Source organism: Rhineura floridana, chromosome 3 (assembly GCF_030035675.1).
Source record: "Rhineura floridana isolate rRhiFlo1 chromosome 3, rRhiFlo1.hap2, whole genome shotgun sequence".
Lineage (NCBI taxonomy): Eukaryota > Metazoa > Chordata > Lepidosauria > Squamata > Rhineuridae > Rhineura > Rhineura floridana.
This window is the reverse complement of record NC_084482.1, coordinates 16032906-16055373: the sequence shown is the minus strand read 5'-3', so window position 1 is coordinate 16055373 and position 22468 is coordinate 16032906. Positions and strand designations below refer to the sequence as shown.

The 22468-nt window shown below is 40.6% G+C and overlaps 1 protein-coding gene across 6 annotated transcripts in view; it reads right to left on the bottom strand.

Moving 5' to 3' along the window:
* LRP1 (LDL receptor related protein 1) overlaps positions 1–22468 on the bottom strand; it is a 448332-nt gene that overhangs the window by 324312 nt on the left and 101552 nt on the right. For 4 of the 6 annotated variants that reach the window (XM_061614615.1, XM_061614609.1, XM_061614610.1 and 1 more), the window contains one exon: positions 21592–21678. The exons of the other annotated variants lie outside the window; for them this stretch is intronic. In XM_061614615.1, coding sequence (XP_061470599.1) covers positions 21592–21598 — 7 coding nt within the window. In that variant the 5' untranslated portion in view covers positions 21599–21678. The remainder of the gene's footprint in view (positions 1–21591; positions 21679–22468) is intronic. 6 annotated transcript variants of the gene reach the window in all.

The window sequence follows — 22468 nt, the reverse complement described above, 5'->3', positions numbered from 1 at the left end:
TGCCAAGGCCACTTTAACAAGCTGTATCATCAAATGGGAATTTGAGGCTGCAGTCCCAACAAGACATGATACAGCCACATGCGTATCTTTTCCCAGATAAACTAAAAGCAGCTTCATGAGATTGTGACTTTAAGCAGAGGAAGGGGGGGGAGTTTTCTTTTCTTTTTGCATACATATATGGGGAGGGAGGAGGCCATTCACAAATGTCTAGTTTGGCACTGGATTTCCACACCCAACCCCTAACACACTAACTACTGTACCACATCTGGAAAATTTTGCTGCAGTCCCAAAAGTCTAGGCAATCTGTATTTAAGATGATATAAAAGGTAAAAAGCTCCAAGCTTTGGTGAAGTGAAAAAAAAGGCAAAAGAAATCTCAGAGGAAAAACAGATAAATATCACTAGGGAAAATGTTAAATGGCTCAATTTAAGACACCTGTGCCCTTCTGAATTAGTTGGCCTTTATAATAATTATACTGATGCCTTTCAAGAGACCAAATGAAACATGCATCTAGTGGAAGTGTGACTGAACTGCTAAGGAAAAACAGCATTTTATTTCAGTCACGTCTCTCTGGTATGAATGCCATAAAGATGCAGAGGCAGTTTAATGGATTCTAAGCATGGATGAAGCCAGAGATGAGAATGCCCTGTTTATTTTTCAAATCCACTTTTTAATAGCTTTTAAATACCCCTGGATTTAAGCATCTTGATCTTAAAATGCAGAGCCTAACTGCCATTCTGTTATGCCTCTGGATAACATTGCTTCTTTTAGTTTCATGTAAGAACGAACTTTAGGCACTTTATAATTATTCCCATTGTTGCTACTTCCTTGCCATTTCACTTGTAGGTTATAATAATTAAAACTTCCCCTTTAACCCTGGGGTGGGGGGTGGGGAGTACGTTGTAACATTTTCATCACTGTCTCACCCCCATCATTTTAAGAGAGACTGATCTTCAAAACTCAGGACAAAGGTCCAGAATTACCATTCTGCAATTAAGAAGCCACAAAGAGACTTAAACGGGCACTGTTACAAGTGCCACATAATACTCGTTCCTCACTTGCAAGAAATTATTTGTTTGGCAGCACCTATTCTTTGGAACTTCCTGCCTACTGACATAAGGCAGGTGCTTTCATTGTATTCCTTTCAGTGCCTGCTTAAAATTTTTTGTTTAGGCAAGCTGATCCAAACTCATAGATGTTGATGTGTTTTAATCTTTTTAGTTAGTTGCTGTTTTAATTGTTTTAAAAATGTTTTAATGACTTCTTTTTAATTGTTTTACTGATAATTTTTAATTGTTTTGTAAATTGCTTAGAGGGGTTTTTTTTATAATAAAGCGGTCTATAAATGCTAAATAAAATAAAATAAACAAACTACATTCTGCTGGAAAGAAGGATAAAATCTCAGCATGATCACATACTGGTTTGCCCATCTATCCTTCCTTTCTGATACTTCAGGCATTCAATCCTTCCATATTAACAGTGTGAGGTCTGTATATTGAAGTTCAAACTTGTGAAACTTGAAAATTCAATCCAAACCCCCAAACACAAGCCCAGAAAGTTACAGTCCACATTTTCCGGTCTTTAAATCAGCTTTTGGGAACCAAGACTAAAGCCATTAGGCCTTCACAAGCATATATTTTCCCCGTGGTTACTGTCCGTCGCTTCTGTTTACTGTTTCTTCAATTTAAAAAAGCTGGTACTGTATTTCAAGGCATACAGCTATGATAGTGTTGGTGGCCATCATTACATCTTATACATCATGAGCTGACCGCAAGGCAGTGTATCTAAACCATATTTATCAACTATGACAGCAATTTTAGGGAAGAGCCATTTTAAGCAAATTACTCAAGATGACACTCTTAGTGAGTTAAGAGGCATGGCTTGTCATTTGGGAGCACACAGAGGCTGAAGTTACAGATGGAAGTTCTTCAATAACACCAGAAAAGAAACAAGAGGCCCTTAGAATAAGCAAACTAAACAATGCTTAGAAAGGAGGTAGGCTTTCCATCAAAATTACAGAAAGAAGGAACCAAACTGAATTCCATATCACACAGAGAGAGAGAGAGAGAGAGAGAGAGAGAGAGAGAGAGAGAGAGAGAGAGAGTTTAGATTAGGACCAGAGCTTGGAAGTAACTCGTTATTTTTAACGAGTTACTTGTAATTAGTTACAATTTTAAATAACGAGTGGGTAATTCCATTACATTTGGCAAGTAAAGGAACGACTAGTAATTTCCCTACTTTTCAGCTGCAACTTTAACGTTTCCACGTTAGGTTGGACGTTACTTGGGGGCGGGAACAGGAGGAAGTCAGCTCCTGGGTGTGATTGGTTAACACAAGACATGTGCCTCACACTGATTGGACTTCTGCGCAGACTCTCTCTTCCCTCGTGATCTGTGTTAGGATGGAGGCACGAGGGAAGAGGTAGGCAGGGCCTGCTAGCGTCTGAGAGGACAAAATGGACGCCGGAGGAAAAAGCCAGGACAACGGAGGAGAAGGCCTGGCAGCAGCAGACTGGCGAAGAGCTGTGGAGGTGAGTGACGATGATTTGTGTGTGTGTGTGTGTGTGTGCCCCGGTGTGTGTGTTTTTGGCTGGAGTCTCTGGTTTTGGGGGGGGGCTCTGGCTCTCTGGCTACCAAACCTTACTCTCCGGACTCTCAGCTTCAATTTTTTTTAAAAGTAAGTTTCTAGGTGGTCTAATTCCCGAGATACACACCAAAACGTCAACCGCCCCCCCCGCACAACTTTTTTTTAAACAGAGCCATGCTCTAGCTACAACTCCCATCAGCCCAATCCAGTGGCCATGCTGGCTGGGGCTGATGGGAGTTGTAGTTTTAAAAAGTAACTTTTCAAAGCTCTGGCTGTAACCCCGCCCTTTCATGATTGTAGCCTATGATGCCAGAGTTGTGACTTGTTGATCCAGGCATGCCTAGGCTGAACGTCAGAATATGGTGGCTTTGAGTTTTTTGCAGTTTGCGTAAGTAATATGGCTTAATGTTTTTTTTCCTCTTCTGTCCAAGAGTCAGACCCTGGGCTATGAAATATGAAAGTATTTAATCCAATATCTGCTTTTCTGGGAGTAAAGCATGTACCTGGAGTAAACCCCACTGAACTCCATTAGGACTTGCTTTTGAGTAGACATGGTTAGGATTGTGCTGTAAATTAATGGGAATTGTGAGTAAACATAGTGCAGACTTGTGTTTGTGTTGTAAATCTCTCTCCCTCCAACCCTATTTTTAAAGAAATTAGGCAGGGTTTATCACAGTTTTTATTATGCAGGAAACTAATACTCATTTTTTTTAAAAATGAATGAAGCTTATTTGTTTATTTATTTTTATTATTTGATTTATATCCCACCCTTCCTCCCAGTAGGAGCCCAGGGCAGCAAACAAAAGCACTAAAAACACTTTAAAAATCATAAAAACAGACTTTAAAATATATTAAAACAAAACATCTTTAAAAACATTTTTAAAAGCTTTAAAAACATTTTTTTTAAGAAAAAGTTTAAAAACATATTAAAAAGCAATTTCAACACAGACGCAGACTGGGATAAGGTCTCAACTTAAAGGACTTGTTAAAAGAACAAGTTCCTTATCACTTGAGGCTGCAGTTTTCCCTGGTTGAGTAAGCCCCATTGAATACATTGGGACTTGCTTCTGAGTAAACAAACATAGGATTGCACTATAAATATCTTTACAGGTTATATAAATAAACATATTTGATAGTCATGCTTATATAAATATTTTCATAGAATCATAGAATAGTAGAGTTGGAAGGGGCCTATAAGGCCATCAAGTCCAACCCCCTGCTCAATGCAAAAATCCAAATCAAAGCATTCCCGACAGATGGCTGTCCAGCTGCCTCTTGAATGTCTCCAGTGTCGGAGATCCCACTACCTCTCTAGTAATTAGTTCCATTGTTGTATGGCTCTAACAGTTAGGAAGCTTTTCCTGATGTCCAGTCGAAATCTGGCTTCTTGCAACTTGAGCCCATTATTCTGTGTCCTGCACTCTGGGATCATTGAGAAGAGATCCCGGCCCTCCTCTGTGTGGCAACCTTTCAAGTACTTGAAGAGTGCTATCATATCTCCCCTCAGTCTTCTCTTCTCCAGGTTAAATATACCCAGTTCCTTCAGTCTCTCCTCATAGGGCGTTGTTTCCAGTCCCCTGATCATCCTTGTTGCCCTCTTTTGAACCTGTTCCAGTTTGTCTGCATCCTTCTTGAAGTGCAGAGACCAGAACTGGACACAGCACTCAAGATGAGGCCTAACCAGTGCTGAATAGAGGGGAACTAATACTTCACATGATTTGGAAACTATACTTCTGTTAATGCAGCCTGATACAGCATTTGCCTTTTTTGCAGCCACATCACACTGTTGGCTCATATTCAGCTTGTGATCAACAACAATTCCAAGATCCTTCTTGCATGTCGTACTGCTGAGCCAAATATCCCCCATCTTATAACTGTGCATTTGGTTTCTTTTTCCTAAGTGTAGAACTTTTACTTCCACCCAGTTTTGTCATGCTGTGTCCCTATAAGTATCCAATTGCATACTATGGTTGTACAATACTTCCTTTACATTTTAAGTATGCCTTGGGGTAGTCATATTTCTCCATTGTTTTCATCCTGAGGGGCAGATAGGCTGAGAAATGGTGAGTAGCCCATGGTCACCCACTACACTTTATAGCTTATTTCCATTTTGAAAAATTAATTAAAACAATTTACATGCAGGCAAAATGTATTAAGCCGATTCACACAATATGTGTAAAGCACATCCAACTCGCATTTTAAGCGCATGACTTCCCCTAAAGAATTCTGGGAAGTGTCATTTTCCCCTCACAGTTATAGTTCTCACCACTCTTCACAAACTGCAGTTCCCATGATTCTGTGGTGGGATTCATGTGCTTCAAATGGGTGTTGAATGTGCTTTAAAGGAATGGTGTGGATCTGCCCTAGGTATGACGTTCATTCAAGAGTGAATTGAAAAGAACAATTTTAAAAGATACTTCTTACTCTTACTCATTTTTCAGACCTCTTTCTGAAGTAAAGGGTCAAATCTGTAAAAACATTTGGAGCAACCACATTAAAAGATAAGGGCAGGGTATTCCAAGCAGGGGGTTGCCAACCCTGCTTGGATATGGATGTTTTTGCAGAAGAACCCTAGTCAAGGTTTACCAACAGCACAGTCCAAACTATATCTACTTAGAAGTCAGTCCTGTTGAGTTCTATGGGGCTTAATCCCTTAGTAAGTGTGTTTAGAATTGCAGCCTTCAGGAGCCTCCATCTTTACTCCCCAAAGCTCCCATCTAACATCTCCACAACACTAGGCTCCTTTGTCTCTGCTGTGGCCTTCTGGTGACTGCCCTAGCCTGAAGGCACTTAACCCTTCTTGCTGAAAGCAAGTAGGCTAGATTAAATGTTCCCTACCCAGGCTCATATATATAAAAGATAAAAGATAAACGGCATTTTGTCAAAAGTATTTTTGTCTACATTTTATACCTCATCCTTGGTTTTCCAAGCTTGGCATGGAATGCTTCTCATACAGAATTAATTTGAAATGCTGCATATTTATTATCATAATCATCATATTCAAAATAAAAAATATATGTACCGCCTTCAAGTTGATTCCAACTTATGGTGACCCTATGAATAGGGTTTTCATGAGGCTGAGAGGCAGTGACTGGCCCAAGGTCACTCAGTGAGCTTCATGGCTATGTGGGGATTTGAACCCTAGGCTCATTTTGTTCTCACAACAACCCTGTGAGATAGTAGGTTAGACTGGCCCAGGCAGGGTTATTCAGTGAGCAAAAATGATGCAAATAGGATCTCTTTTAATTGTGCTATCAACCAGCTTACTTCCACTCTGACTGGGGGATCTTGCAGCATGGGGAAGAGATGGGGGCACATCACAGCTGAAGTTCACCCATATAGGAGCATTATCTCTTGTTTATTACAGAGATGCCTGTTGCAGGTTTTGCTGCTGAGAGCAGCAGTCAGTTAGTGCGGCCACTTGAGTCACAGCTTGTTGATCCTGAGGAGGCAAAACTAGAAAGTGAAGTTCAGAAAGGAGGTCCTGTGCACGAGGAGGAGGAGGGCATGAAGCAGTGCCAGTTGCCCACAGCCACATCTGCAGAACAGCAAGTACCATGGTTTGGCTTTGAGAAAGCTTGTACATTTGTGAGCCAGAGTGGGAAAAATGTTGTTGTACGATGCAATTACTGCCTTCCAAGGATCAAAAATCTGAGATCAGCTGTTTCCTCCTCATCCAATGTGAAGAAACATTTTGAGGTAAGCCTTTGTCATGCTGGTCCTCAAAGAGTGTCCATTGTCTATTTATGTTTAAATTGTGAAGTTCCTCTTCCATTTTTTCTTGGATACATGCTTTGTTCTTCTTCCTCAGAGGGCACACCCTGAGAAGCTGAGAGCAATTGAAGAAGCAATAAAGGCAAGGAGACGTGGCCTTCCTGAACCAATGCATGACACCCCTCCTCCCAAAATGCTGAAGCAGCAGCAGACAACCCTTGAGAGGTGGGGATCTGGCAGGGAGCCTGTCACCCAGAGCAATCTCGAAAGGAGAATCATTGATTTCATTGTAGAGGAGACATTACCACTTCAGACTGTGGACAAACCATCATTCATTAATCTGGTTCGCACTGGACTCCCCAAAGATCTCACCATCATATGTGCCAAGACTCTGAGAGACAGAATTGAGAAGAGAGCATGCCACATGAGAGAAACTCTTGCAAACCGAATGGGTGCTGTGGCATATATAGCAACCACTGCAGATTGTTGGACCAATGGCAAGAAGAGTTACTTTGGGGTAACAGCCCACTGGATCAACCCAACTACCCTGAAACGTGAGGTCGGGGCCTTGGCTTGTAAGCGTCTGAAGGGGCGCCATACATACGATGTCCTTTCAAAAGCACTGCGTGATGTACATGTGCAGTACAGGATCCACAACAAAGTTATGTGCACTACTACAGACAATGGCTCCAACTTTGTGAAAGCGTTCAGAGTTTTCATGGCCAAAGAACCAGTGGAAGCTGCAGGCACCAGTGACGATGATGGTGAAACCAGGAGGAGGAGGAGGCTGAGGTGGAGTTTGTGCCTACCTGTGAGATCCTGGACACAGGACCTGAGGCAGAGGAAGAAGCTGCAGACTCAGGAGAGGATTTTGTTTTACCACCACACCAGAGATGTGCTAGCCACACCCTCAACCTTGTGGCAACACAAGATATAGAGGCCATGCTTTCTGACTCCTCCAAAAGTAGTCTTCTTGGTCCTTTCAAGAAACAGTTTCGTTCCTTGATGGGAAAGTGCAGCAAGTTGTGGTCCAAGCAGAACCAGTCAGCACAGATTGCTGAGTATATCCATGCGCAATGTGGTGTGTATCTGAAGGTACCGAATAAGACCAGGTGGAATTCCACCTTTGATGCGTTGAAGCAACTACATGAGCTCCTGTCAACTGTGCCACTAAAAATGCATGCCATAATGGACCGCTGCTCCTTGTCCAGGATCACAGCTGCTGAGATTGAAGTGGTACAGGAATACACAGAGATTATGGAGCCACTAGCCCAGTCCCTAGATATCCTGCAACGGGAGAACGGCATGTTCGTGGGGTATTTGCTACCAACGCTCTGCAATCTGGACCGCAAGTTAGAAGGACTGGAAAACAAACCTGAGAGGTACACATACTGTTTCCAGCTGCTGAGAGGTGTGCACAAAGTCCTAAGAAAGCGGTTTGCAGCTATCTGGGAGGACAAGAGGCTTCTTCTGGCAGCCTGCCTACACCCTCGCTTCAAACTAGATTGGCTGGAATCGTGTCAGCCCACCACCCATACCAACAAGTAAGAACATTAGGGAAGCCCTTTGGGTGGATTACTCCAAGGGAAATGTTGTCTCAAGGGAGGCATCAGAGGGCTTAAGGTGGTAGGCAGGGGCTGGGCCTTTTCTTCCTGGGGCTCCTCATCACAACCTTGGGTTGCTGCAGGTAATCCTTAAGGGTCTGCTGTGCTGCCCCATGAGTGTGGTGACTTGGTCACCTTCCTACCTTCCATGTCATCATCCACAGGCTCAGGCTGGACCCTGAACCAGGGGACATGACAAGCATCAGGAAATGAAGAGCAGATGATGGTTTCCTAACATATATGTGTTAACATATCCTCTCTCTTTCTTAGATACACAATGGAAGCCTTGCTGAAAGCTGAAATAAAGATGGGTGTACTTAATGAGGACAGTGATCAGTCTTCAGATAAAGACCAGGAAGGAGATGACTTAGCAGATGACTTCTTTAACTTTCTGCCCCAGGGCAAGAAGTCAGCAGTGGACACTGCTGAGGAGGAACTGGGGAGGTACCTGAGGTCTCCCAGCAGGGAAGTGTCATCACTCCATGGCTTTCCACGTGTGCTGCGGTGTTTTTTGCAGCACAACACAGGCATGCCTTCAAGCGCCGCAGTAGAACGCCTGTTCAGTACTGGTGGCAACGTAATGACTGTAAAAAGACATTCCTTGTCTGACATGCTCTTTGAGCATCTTGTTCTTTTGAGACATAACAGAAACATATTATAAAAGCATTTCAAGTGTAAAATTTGATTTCAAGAGTTGGGGTATCTTCATTGCTTGGGGGGATGTGAGATTCTGTTATGCCATTATGTTAATCTTATGGATAAAATTTTTTATTCTACTACCCCCTGTGTGTGTGTGTTTATTTCTAATATTGTTTTAGGCTTCTTAGATGTGCAGCAGCCAAGGCCAGCACCTTGTAGGAGTTTTTTTTAAAAAGTAACTGAAATGTAATTGTAGTGATTACTTTTGAGAAAAGTAAAGTAATCAGTTACTTTCAGAGCAATTGTAATTGTAACGGTAATTACTACTTTTTTGGGGCCAAGTAATTGTAACTGTAATTTATTACTTTTTAAAAGCAATCTTCCAAGCTCTGATTAGGACTTTGTTCCAAAAGAAAAAACGCAAAACAAAATGATGGCCTTATTATTGGAAATGGGGAATTTGTGCAGCCAGGAAGAGGAGAACCCCAAGTCATTTAGCTAGGTTTTCTTTGCGGTTTCAAAACCCTCCATCTTTTTTATATTTCTAGACTTTTAACAAATATTTTCCTGCTAAGTGCTTGTTAGGCTAATGTGAAAGGATTAAACAAACAAAATATACACACTGCATACAAAGAGCTCAGAAATGCGAAGAAAAAACTTTTTTTAAAAAAGTGGTGATAAAACTAATTCACTAATTCAAACATATTTTTGCAGCTCCTTTCTTTGAATCTGTGAGAAAAGCAGCCTTGAACCAGTATGGTTTTCTGAGTTCATGAGTACATTTCTGTTAACTATTCAGTTTTACATCCAGTTGCAAAAGCCACAGGTATTTGTTCAGAAATTTATTTCAGTTTGGGGAGGGGGTGGTGAGGTAGCAGTGGGTGACGTACAATGTAAATATTTACTTTAAACATGTATACCTTCTCCATCCCCACACAATATGCACCAAAATCGCCAGCAAACTTTCGAGTCATTCTAATGTTCCTAATCTAAGCCACGGCAAAGACCACCACACAACATGCCAAAATACTGGGAGAAGATATTGCATTACTTTAAAGGGCCCATAATATTAAAAAAACAGAAGCAAAGGACAACATACATATGATTGCCCATGAACCAAGTCATGTGTTCACCAAAGGCAGAATAAAAAGCTATTGAGAGGGAAGGTAAGATGAGACCCGTTATAAAATGATGATGATGATGATACCCTGCTCAGTTTGGGGTGGAAAGGGGGCACTTATTTAAACATATAACAAGAAATTATTTCAACTCTTGTTTCCAAAGTTCTGTGACACTTTATGTGTATGCAGCTCCATCTATGGATCATAACTTCTTTATTTAATGAGATATGCATGTCATGAATGAAGGGCGGACACCCAAAGAGCTGGAAACCTACACTGTGAGGAATCTAAGCTGTGAACCCGAACTCTGAGAATCTGGCCATTTTTCCTCTATCCCCGACACAGGGTTAGCATGAAGGGACACAGGAAGATGCCTTAAACTGAATCAGATCACTGGTCCATCTAACTCAGTATTGTCTACAAAATAACCTTCATGAGATTGAACCTAGGGCCTTTAGCGTGCATAGCGTGTGCTCTACCACTGAGCTATGGTCCTTCCCAAAATCTAGAATGTGATACTGGCAACACCTAAAAATATAAATTTTCCAGTTTTGCCATCCAACTGATGAGAATGGTAAAATATTGAAATTTCTTGTCAGAGAAGATGGTTGACCTATGACAAGTGGCTTACAAGCCAAAGGAGCATCTGTTAGGAGACAAATTCTGTCAAACATGGTCCCTCCAAGAAATTCCTGACTTCTGTTGGAGATAACTTTCTCCTACAGAAAATGGAGGAAAGAACTAGAGAATCAGCTATCCTTGACCTGATTCTAATCAACAGAGATGCCTTAGTGGATGAAGTGCAGTTACAGAAACTCTGGGGGAAAGTGAGCAAGTTATACTTGAGTTCTTTATTTTAAAGGAAGCAAAAGCTAAGAGTAGCCATATACAGTCTGGACTTCAGGAAAGCCGATTTTAATAAGCAGAACGACGATATGTAAGGTTCCATGGAAAGCAACCTTAATGAGAAAAGGAGTTTCTAAAAAAGGAAATTCTAAAGACACAATTGCAAACAATTCCAATAAGGAAAAAAGGAGGAAGACAGCAGAAGAAGCCAACGTGGCTTCACAAAAAGCTTAGGTTACTTGAAAACAAAAAAAAGGACATACACTGTACAAGAAGTGGAAGGAAGGCCAGGCCACAAAGGAAGAGTACACAGAGGTGGCAGAGAATAGCAGGGATGGTGTGAGGAAGGCTAAAGCTGAGAATGAGCCGAGGTTAGCAAGGGATGCTAAAAGCAACAAAAAAGCTTTCTTCGGGTACATCCATAGTATTAGACAGCGAAAATAAATGGTGGTACAGCTACTCAATGAGGATGGCAAAATGATAACAAAGAAATGCCAGAAGTGCTCAATTCCTACTTTGGCTCAATCTACTTCCAGAAGAGGGTCTATAACCCTCCTGGCAAATGTGAAGTTGAAGGGGCAGGATGGCAGCTTGAGATTGATAGACAAATAGTCAAGGAATACCTAATCACTTTGAACAAGTTCAAATCTGCAGAGCCTGGTGAACTGCATGCTAGAGTATTGAAGTAAGTGGCTGAAGAACTCTTGGAACAGCCATCTATTATCTTTGTGAAATTGTGGAGGATGGGTGAAATGCTGGATGACTGGAGGAGTACTAATGTTATTTAAAGAGGGCAAAAAGGAGGAACCTGGGAACTACAGACCAGTCGGCCTGACATCAATCCCTTGGAAAATTCTGGAACAGATTATAAAGCGGTCAATCTGTAAGCATTTTGAAAACAAGGCAGTGATTACTAGCAGCCAACATGGATTTATCAAAAACAAATCTTGCCAGACTAATCTTATCTCATTTTCTGATCGGGTAACTTCCCTATAGATTGTGGGAATGCAGTGGACATAATATATCTCGACTTCAGCAAAGCTTTTGATAAAGTGCCTCATGATATTTTGTAAACCGCCCAGAGGGCTTTGGCTAAGGGGCGGTATATAAATGTAATAAATAAATAATAATAAATAAGTAAATGATATTCTGATTAGCAAACTAGCTAAATGTGGGCTGGATGGAACAACTATCAGGTGGATCCAGTTAGCTACAGAATTGTACTCAAAGAGTGCTTATCAATGGTTCCTTCTCAAACTGGGAGGAGGTTATGAAAGGAGTCCGCATGGCTCGGTGCTCTTCAACATTTCTATTAATGACTTGGAAGAGAAGGTGCAGGGAACGCTTATCAAATTTGCAGATGATACATATTGATACAATATGATACAAAATGGACTGTTAGTGTAGTGGTACCTACCCTTTGGAATTCCCTCCCTTTAAATATTAGACAGGTGCCATCTGTGTTATCTTTTCGGCGCCTACTGAAGACTTTCCTCTTTCAGCAAAGCCTATTCTATTGGTGGGGTCCATCCATGTGTTGTTTGGCTTACATACATTATGAAAGGGTGCCAAGAGTCCACAAAGGTTTCTTTCTTCAACTCTCCCCTTGCTATTCGGAGCTTAGATGTTAATTTTTCCATGAGTGCTATATGCCATACTTTCTGTGACCAAAATTTTATTGAAGCACCTTTTAGGTCTTTCCAGTGCGTGGCAATCGTAAGACATGCTGGCAATTGTAAGACATGCTGCCATAAGTAGATGACCTATCAAGTTCTTACACTGTACATTCTTATTGGAATCAAGAAAAATCTAAAATAGCAAGTTGTAATGTTTGAGTGATGTCTTGATGGGTTATTTGATTAATTTCTTTCAAAACAGCATTCCAAAAGGTTTTAACTTTTTCACATGTCCACCACATATGATGGTACGTACCAATTGAACCACATCCTCTCCAACATTTAGGAGAGAGGGTGTGGTTTACCCTCAGTAGGTATACTGGAGTAGCATACCAGCAATGGGCAATTTTTAACATTACCTTCCGAAGTTCATGGGAGGAAGTGGGAATCAAATTATTATTCCATAATTGTTCCCAATCTTTCTCATCCGGTTCCGTCAACCAATCTCCCTCCCATTGATGTTTGAGTCCTATTAGCTGTTCTGACCCCATATCTAAAAGTAAGTTATATCGTTTAGAGATAATCCCTTTTTCTCCGCTTTGTGCTTCCAAAATTATATTTTCGAAAGATGATAGGTTTGATATTGCTTGTGCTTTGATTTTTGGGTTGGAAAGAAAATCATGAATTTGTCTCCAAACAAGCTATTTAAATCCTGATTGGCCCACTGTTCATTTAAAGTTTCTTTCTCTTATTAAAACTTTATTTGGGTAAAAATCTCTTAAACAAAATAATCCTTGTTCCTGCTACTGTTGCCATGATAAATATCTATTTTTATTGGAAAAAGTCCAGGTGAAAGAATAAAGGGACTAAAGGAGAAGGTTTAGGTATGAATCATCGTGACCATTGTCCCCAGATCCTAAGCAAAGCAGTTGCACGTGGGTTTTTCTTGACTTGCATTATTGTTTTATTTGCCTTTAGTCTAAGGAGCCATATTCCCAGCAGAATGCCTTGTATTTTGGTGTTTTCTAATTGAATCCTTTTTTTATTATTTTGAGTTGTTTTTCAGCTACAGATACTGGGAGTGCATGACAAATAAATGTTAATTTAGGTAAAACATTCATTTTTATTGTGACTATTTGAGCAGATAAGAGAAAGTTTTAATTCGGTCCACCTGTTCATATATGCCTTCATGTTATACCACAAGGGCCTATAATTAACTAAAAACAGTTATATTCATATTTTTATGTATCTGTATACCTAAAAATCTCAATTGCCTTGAGCATAAACTAACCCCCAGAAGAGATGAGAACTGCCTCTGGGCCGCAGGGGGAACATGGAAGCATAATGCTTCAGATTTTTTTAAGGTTCACCCGAAGCCCAGAGACATTTGCAAACGTTTTCAGTATATCTTTGATATGAGGTACAGCTTCTACTGGGTTTTTAATAAGTAGGCCTGTATCATCTGCGTACATACTAACCAAATGCGTTTCATTCCCAATTTCAATTTCCTTTATTTTATTGTTGTTCCTCAAATGTTGTGCTAACAGTTCTGTTGCTAAGAGGAATAAGAGAGGTGACAACGGGCATCCTTGTTTGGCATATGTCACTATAAGATGAGTTAATCCCATTACTTTTTACAGATGCTATTGTTCAGGAATAATTTTCTTTAAGTGCTATAAATTCATTACCAAAATTCATTTTTTGTGTTACTGATATTAAAAAAGGCCAATGTAAGCAGTCAAACAAATATCTAAAGATAAAAAGGCTAGGGGCAATTGATTAATTTTACAATTGTTGCTGTTATGTGCCTTCAAGTCGACTACGACTTATGGCGACCCTATGAATCAGCAAACTCCAACAGCATCTGTCATGAACCACCCTGTTCAGATCTTGTAAACTCTTGCTTGGCCTTCTTCTTTTTCTACTCCCTTCTGTTTTTCCCAGCATTACTGTCTTTTCTAGTGAATCCTGTCTTCCCATGATGTGTCCAAAGTATGATAACCTCAGTTTCATCATTTTAGCTTCTAGTGATAGTTCTGGTTTAATTTGTTCTAACACCCAATTATTTGTCTATTTCACAGTCCATGGTATGCGCAAAGCTCTCCTCCAACACCACATTTCAAATGAGTTGATTTTTCTCTTATTCGTCTTTTTCACTGTCCAACTTTCACATCCATACATAGAGATCGGGAATACCATGGTCTGAATGATCCTGACTTTACTGTTCAGTGATATATCTTTGCATCTGAGGACCTTTTCTAGTTCTCTCACAGCTGCCCTCCCCAGTCCTAGACGTCTTCTGATTTCTTGACTATTGTCTCTATTTTGGTTAATGACTGTGCCAAGGTATTGATAATCCTTGACAAGTTCAATGTCCTCATTGTCAACTTTAAAGTTATATAAATCTTCTGTTGTCATTACTTTAGTCTTTTTGATGTTCAGCTGTAGTCCTGCTTTTGGGCTTTCCTCTTTAACTTTCATCAGCATTCGTTTTAAATCATTACTGGTTTCAGCTAGTAGTATGGTATCATCAGCATATCTTAAATTATTGATATTTCTCCCTCCAATTTTCACATCTCCTTCATCTTGGTTCAATCCCGCTTTCCGTATGATATGTTCTATGTATAGATTAAATAAATAGGGTGACAAAATACACCCCTGTCTCACACCCTTTCTGATGGGGAACCAATCGGTTTCTCCATATTCTGTCCTTACAGTAGCCTCTTGTCCAGAGTTTAGGTTGCGCATCAGGACAATCAGATGCTGTGGCACCCCCATTTCTTTTAAAGCATTCCATAGTTTTTCATGATCTACACAGTCAAAGGCTTTGCTGTAATCTATAAAGCACAGGGTGATTTCCTCCTGAAATTCCTTCGTCCATTCCATTATCCAACGTATGCTTGCAATATGATCTCTGGTGCCTCTTCCCTTTCTAAATCCAGCTTGGACATCTGGCATTTCTCGCTCCATATATGGTAAGAGCCTTGTTGTAGAATCTTGAGCATTACTTTACTTGCATGGGATATTAAGGCAATAGTTCGATAATTACTGCATTCCCTGGGATCCCCTTTCTTTAGAACTGGGATGTATATGGAACACTTCCAGTCTGTGGGCCATTGTTTAGTTTTCCATATTTCTTGACAGATTTTTATCAAAATTTGGACAGATTCAGTCTCAGTAGATTGTAGCAACTCTATTAGTATGCCATCTGTTCCTGGTGATTTGTTTCTTCCAAGTACTTTAAGAGCAGCTTTCACCTCACATTCTAGAATTTCTGGTTCTTCATCATATGGTTCCTCTATGAATGAGTCTGTCATCCTGGCATCTCTTTTATAGAGTTCTTCAGTGTATTGCTTCCATCTTCCTTTTATTTCATCTCGGTCAGTCAGTGTGTTCCCCTGTTGATTATTCGACATCCCTACTCTAGGTTTAAATTTCCCTTTCATTTCTCTAATCTTTTGGAATAGGGCTCTTGTTCTTCCCATTTTGTTGTCCTTTTCTATTTCTATACAATAACTATTGTAATAGTTCTTTGTCCCTATGTACTAGCCACTGTATTGTTGCATTTAGGGTTCTGACCGTATTTCTATCTCCTTTTGCTTTTGCTTTCCTTCTCTGTTTAACCATCTAAAGAGTTTCTTCAGTCATCCATTGAGGTCTTTCTCTCTTTTTAGCTAGAGGTATTGTCTTTTTGCATTCTTCCCTGATCATGTCTCTGACTTCAGTCCATAGTTCTTCTGGTTCTCTGTCAACTAAGTTTAAAGCCTCATATCTGTTCCTTATTTGATCTTTATATGCTTCTGGGATGTTATTTAAATTGTATTTTGGCATTATGATTGCTTTGTTGCTCTTCTTTAGCTTTACTCTGATTTTCAATATCACCAGTTCATGATCTGTACCGCAGTCTGCTCCTGGTCTTGTTTTCGCAGAAAGTGTGGAACTTCTCCATCTTCTGCTACCAATTATATAATCATTTGATTCCTATATTGACCATTTGGTGATGTCCACGTGTACAGTCGTCTTTTCAGTTGCTCAAAAAATGTGTTCTCGAGAAACAAATTACTGGCTTCACAGAATTCAGTAAGTCTTTCTCCTGCTTCATTTCTGTCTCCTAGTCCCCATTTCCACACAATTCCTAGTTCTTCGCTGTTCCCTACTTTTGCATTCCAATCCCCCATGTTTATCAGCACATCTTGTTTTGGTGTGTGATCAATTTCTTCCTGTACTTCTGCGTAAAATCTCTCCAATTCCTCTTCTTCTGTGTTTGCTGTTGGAGCGTAGACTTGGATGATGGTTATGTTGATAGGTTTCCCATTTAATCTCATTGATATCACTCGCTCAGACCTTGAGTTGTAGCTCCTAATTTCTTTTGCTACATCTCTTCTCACTATTAAAGCAACCTCGTTTCTTCTTAATTTCTCATTTCCTGCATAAAATATTTTGTAGTTGCCTGATTGAAAATGTCCTATTCCCATCCATTTTAATTCACTCACACCAAGCATTGTAATGTTGATACATTCCATTTCTTGCTTGACAATTTCTAACTTTCCCTGGTTCATGCCTGTCACATTTCATGTTCCTATTGTGTGCGTCATACAACTCCGGACTCTCCTTTCGCATCTGTGCGCATCAGCCTCTCAGCTTCCTATCGGGTTTCACCCAGCTGTGTCATTAGTCACAGCGCTACTCACACCTGTCCTTTGTTCTTCCCCAGTAGCTCGTTGAGTGCCTTCTGACCTGCGGGTCTCATCTTCCAGAACTCTCTCGTGTTGCATTTTTATTTTACAATAATTAATAAGATTTAAAATTCTTCTTATGGAGTCAGCAATTTGTCTGTGTGGCACAAACCAGATTGATCAGAATGAATTAATCTTGGAATTATATACTTTAGACACATCATGAGAAGACAGGATTCACTAGAAAAGACAATAATGCTGGAAAAAACAGAAGGGAGTGGAAAAAGAGGAAGGCCAAACAAGAGATGGATTCATTCCATAAAGGAAGCCACAGACCTGAACTTACAAGAGCTGAACAGGGTGGTTCATGACAGATGCTATGGGAGGTTGCTGATTCACAGGGTCGCCATAAGTCGTAATTGACTTGAAGGCACATAACAACAACAAAATGCATCCACGGCTTTAAAGTGGAAGGACTCACCCACTTTCCAATGGTACTCTGGGAAAGAGAGTGAAGAGAGCTCCCGTTTGCTGCTGCTGAAAAGTTTATAAGAGCAATACCAGTCAGCACAGCTGCTTTAGCACAGTGGGGAGGAGAGCGTGGCTGGGAGTCCAGAGCCTGTGAGTTCAAACACCGCTCATGTCTCCTGGGTGTCAAGGGCCAGCTAAAGATCACCCCCACAGGGAGTGGCCCATTGGCTACGTGCCTCCTGTGCAGCCGTGGGCAAGCTGCATAGTCCCAAGGAGTCCATTTGCCCCCCAGCTGGCAGTTGCGGACAAGGAAGGGGCTGGTTTGTGCAGCTGTGGCAAGCTGAGCAGGCCCTCGCCAGCTGGGGAGGACTAGCCTCAGAGGGAGGCAATGGTAAACCCCTTCTGAATACCGTTTACCATGAAAACCCTATTCATAGGGTAGCCATAAGTCGGGATCAACTTGAAGGCAGTCCATTTCCATTTCACCACTCAGCAGCTCTTCTTTTTGATGGCACCAGAAATGACAGAACATCTGGGAGTACGGGGAGTATAATATATGGATTTCACATTTCACTTTCCAAAAGATTGTCTTATTTGTAGAGGGTTCCCCTCTCCTTTTCCCTTATGTATGATTAACTGAAAAATGACAATAAAATATGTTTAAATGTTTTTCAAAACCAACATATAAGGACTGAACATCTAGCATGAATAGCCCCACTGAGTGAGCATTCTGGGGCAATTCTCAAGGCTCAGTTTGAGTGCATTTGTTCATATGGTGCCCATGTCCTACCACTACTGATCTTCTTTTGCCTATTTGCACAGGTTGTTCCTTTTTTTTGTGACAAGCCTTCTTCGACTTCCCTTTTTACAAAGTGCAGAATCAGAACAAAAAGTGCCCTTAAAGCCACATCCGGAAATATTGGGCAAGCATTATCCCCGTTTTGCAAACAAAGCAAAAATCCTTGCCCAAGATTGCTAGTCAATCAGTGGCAAGGACAAAAATAGAAGCCACAGAAACAGTTTCCCAAGCTCTTTCTTCTCTTAGCCCTTTCCTTTGAAAAATGATAATAGAATTCAAGTGACTATTCTCTAGATCCTCCTAACCATCTTAAAATACACTGTCTCTCTCTGTCTCATGCACACGCTCCCTTGAAGGTCTGATAGGAAAATTAACCTGGTAGGGCAGCTGTAAGAGAACTAGAAAAGGTCCTCAAATGCAATGACATATCACTGAACAGCAAAGTCAGGATCATTCAGACCATGGTATTCCCGATCTCTATGTATGGATGTGAAAGTTGGACAGTGAAAAAGGTGGATAAGAGAAAAATCAACTCATTTGAAATGTGGTGTTGGAGGAGAGCTTTGCGCATACCATGGACTGCGAAAAAGACAAATAATTGGGTGTTAGAACAAATTAAACCAGAACTATCACTAGAAGCTAAAATGATGAAACTGGTTATCATACTTTGGACACATCATGGGAAGACAGGATTCACTAGAAAAGACAGTAATGCTGGGAAAAGCAGAAGGGAGTAGAAAAAGAGGAAGACCAAACAAGAGATGGATTGATTCCATAAAGGAAGCCACAGACCTGAACTTACAAGATCTGAACAGGGTGGTTCATGACAGATGCTGTTGGAGGTCACTGATTCATAGGGTCGCCGTAAGTCGTAATTGACTTGAAGGTACATAACAAGAAATTCTATTCCAACCAGTATTTAATCTCAGCTTTGTTTTGTTTTGTTTTTCCAAACAAGACTAAGACCCAGAATTTGTAAACACAACTTAAGAACATACTTTCAGTGCCAGGTCTCCTATCCTACAACAGGTAAATAATAAAAGGGTAGAGGAACATCTGCGCATGCACAGAGTGAATTTTCCTCACTACTAAGTAACAAGAGCCTGCTATATACAAATTGGATTACAGATCAGGAACTAAGAATCAAGCCTTGACTCACTAGCACCTCTCTTTTTAAGAAGTTAAGTGCCAATTCATCAAGCTATTTCTTTATTGCTATGATCTGTCACGTCTTCTTACAGCTCTCTGTTCCAGCTCTCCCAATCCAACAGCAGTATCAAATTCTCGCAATTAGGGTGAACAGCAATTAATATTCAAGGTCCAAAAGCCAATCAGAAAAGAGGACCACCACATCAACCCAGGATAATATACTTGTAAGGATCAAAAAACCAAAGGTCCAAGCTTTTAAAACAAATTTGTAGTATGGGGGAGCTAGAAAAAGAAATAACACATTTCATTATTCTTCATTAAAAACAATTTAAAATAATTTTAACACCTTGGTTAAAGGCAAGGATGTGTAGGAAAAAATATAACCATCTGTCAAAATAGTGTGGATTTACACTCATATGATTATTTAACAGCCGGATCCTACTCACTCTCAAGGTATGCCTGAGCAAGATATAATAATGGCCAAGTATACTCCTGCAAGTGCAAGGGCACTGTTGCCAGCTTGCTCCAACGTGACTCTGTAACACCCATGCAAGGAACCCACAGCAGCAGAAGGAATCTAGCTTCCCCCATACCAGCAGAGAGATAGGGCAAAAGACAATGTGGAATAACGGTCAAAGGACACAGAACCTAAAGAGCAACACTAGCCCAAAGAACAAATGCCCAAGGTAAGCTGAGTCCCACACAAAAGAAGAGCATCCACGTAACATGCGTTCTCAGATTTCCAGGAATGCTATGTCTGGAAACAAATCTCTCTCCAGGGCCACCAGAGGGGGTGCAAGGACAAACACTCCTCCAGGAAAAATCCTGGGCAAATTGTGTCTGAGGCCCTGTTTTTCTCTCTTCTAGGACAAATCATGGACAAATCCATAACACCCAATCACCAGCCCTCCCCCACATTCATATACATAAGAACATAAGCAGAGCCTGCTGGATCATGCCAGTAGCCCCTCCAGTCCAGCATCCTTTACTCAGAGGCACAGCTTCAAACAGGCATAAAAGGGAAGGCACACAAGATCCCCCCCATGTGCAGTGGGAACAGAAAATACAGGCAGACACAGAGCAGTGTACCATACACACATCTCTGAGCATTTCTAGCCAAAAGCTTACCCCAGAATCATTGATTCTCCCATTTAAAATGCCTCTGATGAGAACAGCCTGTTCTAAGCCAAGAATAAGACTAGAAGGGTTCCAGACAATTCTAGTATGTATTATTACTATGAAAGGATATTTTCCCCCTAATTATTGTTATTAATTAAAAGTTATCAAATTTCCCCCTACTCTGGGATAATATTTAATCAATCACAGGCCAGAAATAATTTTCTATAAATAAATAAATTGTCTCTTAAGACCACTTACAGATAAATAATGCCTCAGGAGTATTTTAAAATGGAGTTAAATGAGGCAATCATACACTTTAAATAAAGACTTTGAACATTTATCATTCTTTTTACCACTGCTTTATGAGTACTAGCCAGGCTTCAAACCAACTTTCAGGGCCTTGGAAAGGCCACCTCAAATGAGAGGCAAGCTTTACAAGCTGCAAAATTATTACTGAGTATGGATCAAAATCCAAGCTAGAGAAGAATCACCATCTACCCATCTCTGCTGTCCTCTCCCATTCTCAAAAGTCATCCCCTGCCTATCCTCACTGAGGAAAGCACACCTTCCCTATATTTCTCTTTCTTTTAAGTGATAGCAACAGCAGCAGTAGGAACACAAGGTAGGAACAGAAGAGGGGAGATTCCCTGCTTTTCTCACCCTTGTCCTAGCCCCTGAGATACTTGGTAAGTGCATGCAGGAGACAAGAAGACATGCAATCCTTAGGAAAACTACATCCCACATGTTTGGTCCCAGGCACCCAGGCACACTGCTACCCAACACACCCAAGACAACAAAGAGAGAGGGAAGGAGTGGGAAATCTCTTTCATCTTGTCATGTGTGCCTCCACTGCTTAAAGGTTTAAAAAATGGGAAGGGGGTATTTTGGGAGCTGGGGAATGATTTTTTGGGCACAGCAGACAGAGCTGCAAACAAACCGAATATTTCTGATTCCTCAGATTGTCCTGGGGAAAATTATCCAAAGACCTCCAACTTTTTCCAGAAGAGCTAAGATAAATTGCAATAGTTCACCCATCTCTAATTAGTACGTGGTATCCCTTTTGGTCCATTTTAGATCAACTACTAAACAGATTTCTACCAAGGCGAGCCATAGCAGAACAGCAACCATCTTAGTGGGACCATGGGATTAGGATGCTCCAACAACTTAGCGCTACCAGAACCAAGCATGGCTGTCAGTGTTGAATTAGGGGTGCAAATCTGAGGAAGAGAAGGGCAGTAGCAAAAATCTTACATAACATTTGTGAGGTAGAGCTCTCCAGGGCTTGTTCCCCAATCTTTGGAAGTGGTGCAACATAGACATCAACCTCCTCAGATAATGCTGCAGAAATAAGAAAAGGGGAGAGGGTAAAAATTAAAACACCAATTTAAATAATTCCATGTATCTTTGGATGGAAAACAATGGGTAGCAGTGGAGGAGTGTGAACTTGTTTTATAAATATATCTCTAGAAACTGATTCTATGAATTGAATAATGTATGTTGAGAATGATATATTTTGAGAAACTTGCTAAAAACTATCACATTCAGATGTCAGTGCCTACATCATATTTCCACAGATACAGATTTACAGTCTCACTCACACACAAACACACATAGACTTCTAACATAGTCTTTTTCTAAAATAAATAACACATTCAAAGTAGCCACTTGCCGCTATTTATTTACTTAAATTGGTCCACCATTCTAGTAACCAATGCAGCTAACAAAAATAGCTTAAAACAGTAAATATATAGTAATCACATAAATGAGATAATTTTTAAATCAGCCAGGTGGTAACCTAGTACTTGAAGCCAACTAATACTATTTTAGCTTGCTGCTGAAAGGATAAGTATAGAGATCACAACAACATCTCTAAATTTATAAATGTATATAAATAGATAATAAATAAATAAATAATCTCTAGCGAATGAATTTTACTGCCTGGGAATCACTGGTCACCACCTGTCTGACCTCTGGTTTCTAGGACACCCAGCACAAAAGCTCCTGATGAAGACATCAGCCAGAGGACAGGTTTAAATGGGGAAAAGTCCAGAAGCGGGCAAACAAGTTGGTGAGGAGTCTGGAAACCAAGTCCATAAGGAAACAGTTGAAAGAGCAGGATATGTTTAAA